This window comes from Ogataea polymorpha (genome assembly GCF_001664045.1).
Source record: "Ogataea polymorpha strain NCYC 495 leu1.1 chromosome Unknown OGAPOscaffold_2, whole genome shotgun sequence".
NCBI classification, from domain to species: Eukaryota; Fungi; Ascomycota; class Pichiomycetes; order Pichiales; family Pichiaceae; genus Ogataea; species Ogataea polymorpha.
The window spans coordinates 35,296-47,673 of NW_017264699.1; the positions used below are offsets into that span (position 1 = coordinate 35,296).

The 12,378-nt window shown below is 45.3% G+C and overlaps 7 protein-coding genes across 7 annotated transcripts; 5 read left to right on the forward strand and 2 right to left on the reverse strand.

Moving 5' to 3' along the window:
* Positions 1-28: 28 nt before the first annotated feature.
* OGAPODRAFT_15498 (uncharacterized protein) lies at positions 29-1,911 on the forward strand. Its single transcript, XM_018353771.1, has one exon. The coding sequence runs from the start codon at positions 54-56 to the stop codon at positions 1,890-1,892; it is 1,839 nt and encodes a 612-aa protein (XP_018211872.1). The 5' UTR covers positions 29-53; the 3' UTR covers positions 1,893-1,911.
* Positions 1,912-1,931: 20 nt separating this feature from the next.
* On the forward strand, positions 1,932-3,367 carry OGAPODRAFT_75054 (uncharacterized protein; the record flags this gene model as incomplete). Its single annotated transcript, XM_018355966.1, has 1 exon — positions 1,932-3,367. The coding sequence occupies one exon, from the start codon at positions 1,932-1,934 to the stop codon at positions 2,433-2,435; it is 504 nt and encodes a 167-aa protein (XP_018211874.1). The 3' UTR covers positions 2,436-3,367.
* Positions 1,932-3,378, reverse strand: OGAPODRAFT_92381 (uncharacterized protein; the record flags this gene model as incomplete). Its single annotated transcript, XM_018357148.1, has 1 exon — positions 1,932-3,378. The coding sequence occupies one exon, from the start codon at positions 3,376-3,378 to the stop codon at positions 2,500-2,502; it is 879 nt and encodes a 292-aa protein (XP_018211873.1). The 3' UTR covers positions 1,932-2,499.
* Positions 3,379-3,476: 98 nt separating this feature from the next.
* OGAPODRAFT_15499 (uncharacterized protein) lies at positions 3,477-4,183 on the forward strand. The gene has a single exon (XM_018353772.1). The coding sequence runs from the start codon at positions 3,694-3,696 to the stop codon at positions 4,066-4,068; it is 375 nt and encodes a 124-aa protein (XP_018211875.1). The 5' UTR covers positions 3,477-3,693; the 3' UTR covers positions 4,069-4,183.
* Positions 4,184-5,080: 897 nt separating this feature from the next.
* OGAPODRAFT_92383 (uncharacterized protein) lies at positions 5,081-6,512 on the forward strand (the record flags this gene model as incomplete). The annotated part of the gene is made up of 1 exon (XM_018357149.1): positions 5,081-6,512. The coding sequence occupies one exon, from the start codon at positions 5,081-5,083 to the stop codon at positions 6,458-6,460; it is 1,380 nt and encodes a 459-aa protein (XP_018211876.1). The 3' UTR covers positions 6,461-6,512.
* A 114-nt stretch (positions 6,513-6,626) lies between these two features.
* OGAPODRAFT_81402 (uncharacterized protein) lies at positions 6,627-12,360 on the forward strand (the record flags this gene model as incomplete). Its single annotated transcript, XM_018356521.1, has 1 exon — positions 6,627-12,360. One exon carries the CDS (start codon positions 6,627-6,629, stop codon positions 7,887-7,889), a length of 1,263 nt encoding a protein of 420 aa, XP_018211877.1. The 3' UTR covers positions 7,890-12,360.
* Positions 7,923-11,507, reverse strand: OGAPODRAFT_38451 (uncharacterized protein; the record flags this gene model as incomplete). Its single annotated transcript, XM_018355360.1, has 1 exon — positions 7,923-11,507. A coding segment is annotated over one exon (3,585 nt), but the record flags the coding sequence as incomplete, so codon positions are not given.
* Positions 12,361-12,378: the final 18 nt, after the last annotated feature.

The following is a 12,378-nucleotide window of genomic DNA, read 5'->3' on the forward strand; positions in this document are numbered from 1 at the left end:
GAAACCTGCTTTCAAAAAAAAAAATATCAGTCCAATCTATTTATCGCTTAGACATGCTTCCTGCCGAAAGTGTGGCCAGCACACCGCCGCTGACACGCAAGATTTCCAGGAGATCAATCTCTAAGCATTCGCAGCCTTTTAAGGATGACCCTGATGCGCTTGAGTGGCTTCGACGCAAATTGAACCCGGAATGGGAGATCGATGTTCGCGGAGAGCTCGACGATGGCGACGATGGAGTTGAAGAACTTTTAAAAGGATTGCGAGCCAGTAAGGGAATCAACACCTTACAGGAGTATCGGTTTCTGAGCACATTGAATCCGCAGCTGGAAAAGTTTGATTACCAGGTCAATTACGAGAAGTTTGCTAACTTTCAGTCGGAAATAAAAAACACCAGAACGTATCTGAAACCTTTATTCGACTACCTCCAGAATTTTGAGCGCAACATCAACAAGCTATCGCAGGAAATGGAATTCCTCCAAAAACGATCTGACATGCTCAACTCGCAGATAAAAAGCAAACAGGAGTTAGATACAAGGTTAACTCCGGTCATTAACGATCTAATCATTCCTCCCGGCATTATTAACTCCATAATAGACGACAAGATAGACGAAAAGTGGATTGAAAACATAACGTTCCTAACAGAAAAGAGGGAAATCTACTGCAAGTACTCTTCCGAAAATAAGCCAAAGTGTGTTTCAGAGCTCGTGCATCTGTTAGATCTTATGGAGCTGAAAGTTGTGGAACGAATTAGAGACTACCTCATCAAGCAAATCAAGGCCCTGAGAAAACAAACTGTTTCATCGCAGGTGGTCCAGAACGAGATGCTCGAGGTGAAGGAGATTTTCACTTTTCTGCAGGAAAAGAATCTCAAATTGAGTAATGATCTTTGTCAGGCATACTGTCATACCATGCGTTGGTACTACTATCAAAATTTTGTCAAATACACTTCGTCATTGGAAAGACTGAGAATACATAGGGTGGACAAGAACATCTTGCTTGGCTCTCTCGATGAGGAGGGGGGCCCTTCTGGGGCCGGATCATTTTTTGGATACTCTAACCATAAACACGAAATTACACCCAGCGAGTATTTGATCGCTTTGACGAAACGACTCGAGTCTTTGGGCAAATTTGATGAAACGGTCATGCCCGCTCAGATAGCCGAGACTAACAATGCAAAATACTGGCTTGAAACTGCGTTCAGAAATTTCAATGTTGCACTTTTAGACAACGTCTGTGTTGAGTACCTATTTATGAACGAATTCTTCAACCTGACCAAGAGTGAGCAACTAGATGAGATCTTCAAGACGATATTTAACCCGGTGTACCAAATCGGACACAGCTTCACCAAGTATCTTATATCTAACACCTACGATTACTTTGGGGTGCTCATAGCTATTCGTCTTACTCAACAGCTGGAATACGAATTGCAGCATCGGCGCATACCAGTGATGGAAGACTACCTGAACTATCAGCTAATCATTCTATGGCCAAGATTTCAAAATCTGATAGATCAAAGCTGTATGAATATCAAGAAAAGCGTATCATCCTCTGTGATACTCAAGAGCATCAATAAGAACACCATGATTCCACTAGGTCTCACGCAGAACTTTGGGCGTGTGCTGCTCAACTTGATTAGTCTTTCTCAAAATCTAATAGAGCAGGAGACGTCAGAACCGTTAACTAACTCCATTGTCCGACTTCGAAATGAGTTCGAGAGCACACTAATGAAGATGAGCTCTACACTAGAACCCAAGAAGAGAGAATTGTTTCTTTACAGCAATTTCTCGCTTGTCTTTACTATTCTGAGCGAACTGGAAGAATCCAATAAACCCGGAATGGACGAAGTGGCCCATTTTCAAAATCTGGTAGATGCATACGCGAATAGGGAATAATCTATATTTTTAATAATCTGGAGTAATTAATTATTATTTATGAGCGACAAAGATCTTGCGAGCTCCTTGATGGAGCTCAATATAAAAGTAGGGACGACAGACATACCTCAGACCATTGCTGAAGAACAGAATCAGGTAACAGATACTAAGGAAGAGGTGCTTGACGACGAAACAACGATCAAGAATGACCCGCAAAAAACAAAGATTACCCTCAACCAGAGTATGATGCTCTCTAAACTGCCAGCAAAAACCACTTCGGCTGTGCTCTCGGTGTCCAAACCGACCGAATCCAAAATACAAATCCGCTTCAAGTCAATAGGGTCTGTGGACCAAGTCAGCCCTGCCGTTTTCAAGATCAGTAAAAGCTCCAAATTTTCTTCCATCTTGCGATTTCTTGAACTCAAGCTAGGCAAAAAAGTGTACTGCTACCTCAATAACTCGGTCAGTCCCAATCCCGACGAGGAACTCGAGAATCTGTATAATATTTTCCGCGTGGGTGACGAGCTCATCGTCAGTTACTGCAACATCGTGGCATTTGGTTAACAAAGTTAAGTGTATTCAATACCTATTCACAACGCCTATCCTAAAAATGGTATAATTAAGCAATTCATTTCTCGTTATCCCAAAACCAGCCTGATTTCTTCTGATTTGGAAGTTTCTGACAGTTCTCATCAATGGTCTTGCGCTCACCAGCACTGTTGAGAATCTCTTTTGTTTCTTTGACCGTGCTGGATCCGTCGCTAAAGAACTGTTTCATGACAGTAACCTTTTCCACGTCGCCATCATCCAACGTGCGGATCGTAGTCGATGTACTTGACCCTGTAAAATTAGGACTGTCTCCCCACTTCTTATCGTCTTTATAGAAGTCCCATTTTGACTTCTGCTCTTCTTTGAACTTCTCCCATTCTTCCTTGCGCTTCTTGTTGGCAAGTTCCGTCATCTTAACCTTGAAGCCGAGATAGTCAGTGTATTGCTGGAAAAACAAACCTTTCTGGTGAGACGAGTCGTTCTCCACGTCTTCCCTTGCCAATGCCGAACCAAAGTCGTCGGGAATGCTGGCCCTTGGGAACAAACATCTCCATGCCCCGTTGGCATCCCACACAGACAAACCGTTCATCTCCTGGCATCTTGCGTATAACTTGGCAGATGGAATCGGGTAGGCCCAGAGACCGTAAGGAGTCTCCTGATTCTTGAACCGGCGACCAAAAGACCCAAAAGGAGACTCGTTAAACAGCGGGAACATGTCGAACACTTGGTCCACAGCGTTAACGAGGTTGTCGTGGAAGTCGTGGCCCGAATCTCCCAAATACTTGCTAGACCAATCAAGGAGATTGGAAACAGAAGAAGAGGTCAAATTGTTTGCAGAAGATAGCAGTGACTCGAAAGAGTCATTGATGGCGCTCAATGCGGAGGTATTCAATGGTTTCTCTTCTTTGGCGACCAAAGACTCGATGTTATTTGAGTCCGAAGGGTTGTAAATACCCATGATGAAATAAAAATTAATTTGCCTTCAAATTCTAGAATTATTTATTATTAAATTGGGCCTGATCTGGAGCAAAAATATTTGCAACCCAGACTACATGCTGTCAAGAGAAAATTGATACATTTTCTGAACGCTTGTGTGTGTGTCAACTTTTGTGGCTATGGAATGAAATAGCTTTGTCACGAGAAAGCAAAACTATGCTTGCGTTGAACTGGTTTGCTCGCATGAACGTGGCAAAGTATTCATAATCATAATATCACATGCTGACTAGTGTGGGGAACCCTAAATATAAAAGGGTTCCTGGAACAGCATTTGCTTATGTCGAAATCTACGAAATCACTTACAAAACTATCAGAGGCTCTTGAGTCAAACGAGTCCTTGAAAAAGGAGGCGTTGAAGTCGTTGAACTCGCTGGTATCATTTGAAATTAATGACAAGAAGACGGGCGAGACTCAATATTGGGTTTTGGATGCCAAGTCAGAAGGAAAGTTGAAGAAGACTGACAAAGTGGCAGACAATGCCGACATAAAGATTAAGATCGGTGATGTCCAGCTTCGCAAACTTATAGACGGGAAGGCAAGCGCTCAAAAGTTATTCATGACAGGAAAGCTCAAAATCAAGGGTAACGTCATGAAGGCCGCCAATGTAGAGAAGCTACTCAAATTCGTTGGTCCAGAAAAGGCTAAGCTCTAATGAGCGATCACCACGATCGACAGCACCCCAATGACGAAGAATCCCTAGTGTTGTAAGCTTTGTAGTGAGAAGACGAGAGATAAATATGGTCCAAAAATAAACATCACTTTTGCATCGATAAACTCACCTAGTAATTATTAAATGTGGGCGGAGCCACGAAGAAATCACCGAGCATTGATTCAAACAAACCCAGAGAATCCCTGCAAGACGGACCGAGCCTGACGCAAAGACGTGTTGACTCCAGGCCTGAACCGGAGGTAGAGCACACCCAACACCATCGGGAAGCCGAGTGAAAATTAACCAGCCGTACTGGATAGGGCGATTTTTTTTTCCGGTATGAGTGCATTGCAGATGTGCCAGAAGAAAAGTCGGTTATGCTTCAAAGTCAATGATTGGTACGATAATAGAGGCCAGCAATTCGGTACCAAGCTAGCCTTTGGAACACAACAGAGCCTTCCATCAAGCGCGCCGAACTAGACGCGTATCCGCTGTGTCGACGTTCTTTTTTGCCTGCTTCTGCAGCTGGCATCCGAGACGTACTGTAGGACTCGAGGTCGCGAAAATGATGTACTGAGTCATCGTCCCCTGGAAAATTTTTCATAAAACAAGTGGGATTACCATATTTATTGCTACTGGTGTTGGCGAACAATAGCCTTCATGTAGGAAAAACAAAGCCGGCGTCTCTTGCCGGCATGAGCGCCGCGAAGCTGGTGTAAAAAATTGCACTTGTCCTGAACGATATTTCCGTATTGTTCTGCTGGCACGGAAAGCAACTACGGTGAGCGGCAAGGCCCGCGGGGCGTTGAATAATTGGTATGCGGTGCGAGTGGAAAAAGCAACTTGGCGCTCTGCTGTGATTGGCTATAGATAATATTTAGTCCATTGATAATTTTTCACAAAGATCTCCGTCAACGGAAATCTTTGGATGCGGCTCGAGAAACAACCAGCTACTCAGTGGTAATATAAATAGGGGTTGCGCCGCAATTCCTGCCCTTTCCCCATAGTATACACAATGGTCCAACCACAAGAGCCAGAATTCGAGCAAGCCTTCAACGAATTGTACTCCACCCTCAAGGAGTCTACTCTGTTCCAAAAGCACCCAGAATACGAGAAGGTGATTCCGGTTGTCTCTGTTCCAGAGAGAATCATCCAGTTCAGAGTCACCTGGGAGGACGACCAGGGCAATGTCCAGGTCAACAGAGGTTACAGAGTCCAGTTCAACTCTGCTCTGGGTCCATACAAGGGAGGTCTGAGATTGCACCCAAGTGTTAACCTTTCGATCCTCAAATTCCTTGGATACGAGCAAATTTTCAAGAACGCCTTGACCGGTCTCTCTATGGGAGGTGGTAAGGGTGGATCTGACTTTGACCCTAAGGGAAAGAGCGACAACGAGATCAGAAGATTCTGCACTGCCTTCATCAGACAGCTTGCCAGACACATTGGCCAGTTCACCGATGTTCCAGCTGGTGACATTGGTACCACCGGACGTGAGATCGGATTCATGTTCGGTGCCTACAAGCAGATGCAGAACCAGTTCGAGGGTGTGCTGACCGGTAAGGGATTGACCTGGGGTGGTTCTTTGATCAGACCAGAGGCTACCGGTTACGGTCTGGTCTACTACGTCGAGAAGATGATCGAGAAGGCCACCAACGGTAAGGAGTCTTTTGCTGGCAAAAGAGTTGCTATCTCGGGATCCGGTAACGTTGCTCAGTACGCCGCTTTGAAGGTCATCGAGCTTGGAGGAACCGTTGTTTCTCTTTCCGACTCGAAGGGCTGCATCATCTGCCAATCTGGAATCACCAAGGAGCACATCGAGGCCATCATCGAGGCCAAGGTCAAGTTCATGTCTTTGAAGGACATCATTGGTGAGTACTCCGCTTTCGAAACCACCCCTGTCCAATACATCGACGGTGCCAGACCATGGGTTCACGCCGGTAAGGTCGATGTCGCTCTGCCATGTGCTACCCAAAACGAGGTCTCTGGCGAGGAAGCCAAGGCTTTGGTCGCTGTTGGATGCAAATACCTTGCTGAGGGATCCAACATGGGCTCTACTCAGGAGGCCATTGACGTTTTCGAGGCCGAGAGAAAGAGCGCTTCTTCCGTTGGCGACAGTATCTGGTACGCTCCAGGTAAGGCTGCTAACTGTGGTGGTGTTGCTGTTTCGGGTCTGGAGATGGCACAGAACTCTCAGAGAGTTCAATGGAGTGCCGAGGAAGTCGACAAGAAGCTCAAGGACATCATGGTCAACTGCTTCAATACCTGTTACGAAACTGCTGTTTCCTACAGCGCAGAGACCAACAAGGACACCTTGCCATCGCTCGTCATGGGTGCCAACGTTGCCGGTTTCGTCAAGGTTGCTGAGGCCATGAAGGCTCAAGGTGACTGGTGGTAAATGTCACGCCCATTGGATGTACTGTACGTAGAACAGAATGATTTAATTTTCTCCAGCAAAACCGATTTATTTCGTCCTGCCACACCATGAAAAGCGTTGTCTGTGGCTGTGTATGTATTTGGGTGGACAAAAATATTTAGACGCAATTTATAAGACCTCAGCCTCCATGTCGTCCACTTCTGCATCTTGGACTGCTTTTATCAAGAGTTTGGCATCCTACAACGGAGACCTGTCGTCGCTGACTGCGCCGCCTTTTATCCTCTCGCCGACGTCCTTGGTGGAGTATTCCCAGTACTGGTCCGAACATGTTGATCTGTTTCTGGCCCCTAACTTCATCCAACAAGAAATCAATGACGTGGACTCTGTTGAGCTCAAGCACATGGTTGCCGTTCTGCGCTGGTTCATTTCCACCCTGAAAAGCCAGTACTGTTCTCGAGCCGAGACGCTTGGTGGCGAGAAGAAACCTCTAAACCCATTCTTAGGCGAATTGTTTGTTGGTAAGTGGACTGATGAGTCACCTTCCAAAACCTTCGGAGAAACACTGCTGGTGAGCGAACAGGTCAGCCACCATCCACCTATCACGGCCTACGCAATCCAAAATAAAACTAATAAGACCACTCTCCAGGGCTACAACGGAGTTAGAGCTTCCATGTCGGCAACCGCATTGAACGTGAGACAATACGGCCATGCTTTGCTAAGCTATGAGAATCTCAATGAGAAATACCTGATCACCCTACCACCCCTCCATATCGAAGGTATATTGATGGCAGCTCCTTTCGTCGAACTAGAACAAAAGTCTTACATCCAGTCATCGACAGGATACGTTGCGGTCATCGAATACTCTGGCAGGGGCTATTTTTCTGGTAAGAGCAACAGCTTCAAAGCCAGAATCTACAAGAACATTAGCGAGGCTGAGGACAAGACGAAGGCTCTATACACCGTCAGTGGCCAGTGGTCGGGCGTCTCGTCCATATCAAGAGGTAACGCTGTTGCTTCCGATGCACAAGTGTTCTTCGATGCCAATAACTCCAAACCTCAACATCTGACGGTCAAGCCTATCGAAGAGCAAAGCCCGCTGGAAAGCAGAAGAGCCTGGCAGAAAGTTGCCGATGCGATCAGGGCTAATGATTACAATTTGATCCACGAAGAAAAGACAAAGATCGAAAATGAACAACGCGAGCTGCGCAAGAAAGAAGCTGCTGATGACACTCCTTGGAAACAGAAATTTTTTGAGGAAATTGACTATACAACTCTGACAGAAGAAGATGACGAAACGGGATATATCAAGCTTGCCAACATGGCAAACTTGTCGCTGAAAAACGTTCCCTCCGGTACCAGAAAGGGCTCGTCTAAAGACAATGAAACCGAAGCAGGGTCTCACTGGAGATTCTGTACCGAAAGGTTAGATACCACAGATATCGTTTTCTAATTATACCGGAGTGTGCTCTCCTGCGAGCTCCGTAGTAGAGCTGTTGCTCGAGTCACTGAACGCTTCATTCCGGATAGCTTGAATCCATGGATCTTGTAGAAGCTCCACTGCAGTGAGACGCTTTGTTGGATCAATATCCAGACACTTCGCCAGGAAGTGCTGTCCTTGAATGCTTAATTGGTCGTTGCTTGGGAATTGAGGGAGATGTCCTGCAGCAATATGATACATGACAGCAAATTCGTTGTCCAGATTAGCCCATGGTCGTCTTCCAGTGGCCATTTCCAGTAAGCAGCAACCCAATGACCAGATATCAATGGCACCAAACTTGCCTATCGTTTCTCCCCTGATTGTTTCCGGCGACATGTACATCGGCGTACCAGTCAACGCTTGTGTTTTGCGGCCGGAATGGAGGATCGAATTCAAAGTGGCAGTACCGGAACCGCTGCCATTACCCCCGCTGCTGGATGAGCCACCTGTTGTATTTGAGGTGTTGCCGTGTGCAGCCATTGCGATCACTTTAGCAGAACCGAAGTCAACAAATTTAATGACACCCATGTGGTCCAGTAGTATGTTTTCTGGTTTGATGTCTCTATGCACAATACCAAACTGATGGAGATACGCAAGACCTTCGAGCATCTGAAGTGTATAGAGTTGAATCACCGATTCGTCTTCAATACGACCGTACTCCAACAAACTTGCCAATGATCCACCACTGCAGTACTCCATGAAAATGTAAACTCGGTCCCGATGAACTTCGACACCGAAAAATTGAACAATATTAGGATGCGACAACATTTCCAACACAGTCATCTCACCCTTAATGGCCGGCACAATGGATTTGATAGACTGTCTATCCTGGAACCGGATTTCTTTCACCGCTAAGGCTCCTCCAGTGTCCAGATTAATTGATGCATAAACTGAACCAAATGTTCCCCCACCCAGGAATTTACCTTTCTGCCATCTGATGGAGACCGATGAGAAAGATGAGGCAAGGTAGGTCAGGAATTGGTTATCGGTATCCGTATCATCCAGGACACGGCCAACAGATTGTTGCTCGACTTGTAGCAATCTTCTCTCTTCTTCTAGGCGGCCAATTTGGTACATGATGTGTTCTCTCAATGAACTTAGGCTTTCATCATCAAGCGTGAATAAATCTTTTTCTGAGATGGAATGGTAATTGAGCATTCTCTTTTTTTGCATTTCCTTGGTTCTGGCCCCCATGATATCGAAATGAGAAATCAATAGAGACATGCACCCTGCAACTTTGTCCTTCAATCTGTAGAACTTCTCGCTGTCTAAAGTTAGAATGTTGAATCCAGTCGTTATATCCATCGCAAACTCCAAAGCAGAGACACACCATCTGAATGTTTTAGGGTCTGTGGGTATACAATCATCCACGATAAAACTCAACCATTCTATAGCAAACTGTAACAGCTTCAAAATGAGTACAGATTTTCGTGCATTGTCAAAGGTTCTCAAGAAATCGCGACCTGAATCCCGAATGTATGTGAACACGGTATTTGCGAGCTCTTGCGTATCTTCTATTCCTCGACATTGATTTCTCACAGAAGGCACGGCATCGATAACAAAGCACGACATTCTGAAAAACTGCTTGGAGATGAGTTGGAGTTCTCTTTGCACTTTTGGCAAGGAGCATCTCTTGCCAACAGCGGAGCCTATAGTGTTTCCCACACATTCTTTGAACCAATTGGCACAGTCATCAATTTTGGAAGAAGAGCCACCTTTAGAAATCAGCAAAACTTTTCCTTTGTCGAGATTGCCAATAGGTAAGGAGGTGAGATCCAGTGGCAAAACGATACCATCCCACATCATCGCCTTGGCGGGATAAACAACCAAAACATAATCATAGCTCTCATCAAACTCATTTTGGTCCTCATCAAAGTTTTCAGCTTCAGCATAAATAGGTTCAGCATAGTAGGTATAATTATCTGCTGCTTCCATGTGTCTCTTGGGTATTTTGCTGAAATCCACACCGAGGTGCGAGCTCTTTAAGATTCGGGAAACTTCATATGGCTTACTCGCAATGGACTCCGATGCAAAAACGTAAACACCTTCCTCCGCCAACTGCGCGTTGTGATAGAGTACATGATTACTTTCTTTCAGCATATCCAAAAACTTCTTCATGCGCGCACCGTTCAAATTGTACAATATGGAATTTTGGAAATAGAAGTTGAGAATAGCATGGAAACGGAAGAACTTCCTTTTTAGTTGACCGAAGTTCTCCATCATGGATGTGTACCATCTCACCATTTTATGTTTGTCCAACGGAGTACCATCGTAGGGAGGTCCCTGGAACTGATGTTGCATGTATTGATGTAGCCTAGCAACGAGCTTAGACGTTAATATGCTAAACTGAGTTGCAACCTCTGCAGCGCCGCCTTCAATATAGAACCCGAGGTTCTGAAGAAAAGACCATTCGCGTTCAAGCTCTTCCGGCTCTTTGAATGTTCTAAACGATTTTGATGACTTCGGAGAATCCAACAGCTTTCTGTTCAACAACAGCAAATAATGATGAACACACTCCAAAATCGCGTTGTCAAAGTCTGCATCTTGATAGTCCAACGACGATATCCAGCCTTCACGAGGAGAACAATACTCCAGGAATGATGTGCGAATCTCTAGCGCGAGAGTGATGTACAGCTTGAAATCTTCAAGGACTTGGTCAATCATCATCATTGTTGGATTTCTCAGTTTTTTGGCGTATGATAGTCTGGTGTTCACTAATTCTTTCATCAATTTCGAGGGGAACATTGCGAGAACCAAGAGGGAGTCAACATAAGAGGGTAGATTCAGTTTCTCAAAATACTGCTGATACTCAAGGTAAGACTCTTTTGCTTTGAAAGTCCAATGTGCACAACTAGCAAATAATCTTTTGTTGAATAGATCCTCAATATCCTTCTCTTTCATGATTCTCTCCACAAAAGACCGATCTTCCTTGAATATGTTTCCATTCTTATTCCTGGTAGAGCTTGTTTCACTGTCCGAGTGGTCCTGATCATCTTGGGATTCTAGTTCAGGGAGTTCGCTATTTGAGGACGAAGGTCCTGGAGATCTTAGAATATCGAGATCGTCGTTGCCAACCCATTTCCTCAAAACGTCAGATTCTCGCTGAATAGCGCACGTAATGGAGGTCCATGCAATAAGAGCGTGCAAGCGGGACGTAAATTCAGGCGTCCCACACAAGGGTTTCTCATTTTCCATTTCTTTCTGTGTTCTCCAAAGTTCTTGACAACGTTCATACCTATCAAGTAAATCATTGACTTTGTCGAACCCAAACTTGACTTGTGTGATATACGGCGAATTTTGTATGTCTTCCGGCATTTCAAGTCTAAAATTCATGATTTCATCAAGGATTTCATCAACAAGACCCCTATGATATTGCACGAGTCTTTTCTGATCCTCCTCGGTTCTACCAAAAAGTTTGGACCGTATCCCTATCCAGAGATCCTCTTTGTATGAGGCGCGCAAGTAGCTTTCGCCTTCCACTTCATTCAGTGGTTTGATCAACTTTGTCTTCTCTCCCGTCAAAACGTCACCAGTGAGCACCGATTGCAGAAGAGACTGCCATTCAAGACGCTCCAGAATGGCAGCATTGTCATCGGTGTGCTTCAACTGAATATCGTCGCTTTGATTCAGTATGTCCAGAAGAACTGTTGAGTCCAGTCTGTACTCAGATGGTTTTTCCCACTCATTAGTGGTCATGCCCACCTGTTGACTCAAAGCTTTCAACGCCTTGAATTCTTTGCTATCGTCTTGGCTCAAGTCCTCTTGGAACTCCTCAAACTTATCCTGTATTTTTAAAGCCTCTGGGTCCTCATCGACAGTAACTTCCGCTGGGTCGTCGTCGTCCTCGATGTCCACCGATTTGTTATAATAATCGTCGTTCACCTTATACCTGTTCTTGAACTTGTTGATACCGTTCAGATACACCATCTCCTGTTGCTGGTACTGTTGCGAGTATTTCGTATTCAAGTTTGAACGCAATATGGATGAATGCGGACGCACGCCTTCGATAGTCGCAGACATAGGCCCCGAGGAGCCGTTGCTCTGATTTGAGAAAAGGGTTCGTAACTTTTGGTAGTTGCTGTTTCCTCGACTAGACCTAGAGCTGATTGGACCGGTGCCGTTGGTGATATAATGGAAGCTTGGTGTTTTGAGCAACGGTGTTCTTTGGGGCTGCTCATCGGGACTCGATTTGACACTTTTCTTAGTCGGCAGTTGTTCGGGAGTTGTATCCAACTTTCCAATAGCTTCAACGGGCACGCCATTGTTTAAATCTGTCTGAATTTTCAGCATCTGGTCGGCAGTGTACGTGCCAGTGCTATGTGGAGACGACAGAGGCGTTCCTCGTGGTGACAGCAAAACGCCTTGAGAGGGTATTTGCAACTTTAACTTTGATAGCGATCGTAGCGTCTCGGAATCTTCATGGTGAGTCTCCTCGTCATTCGGCTTATCCTTGCTCGTGGGC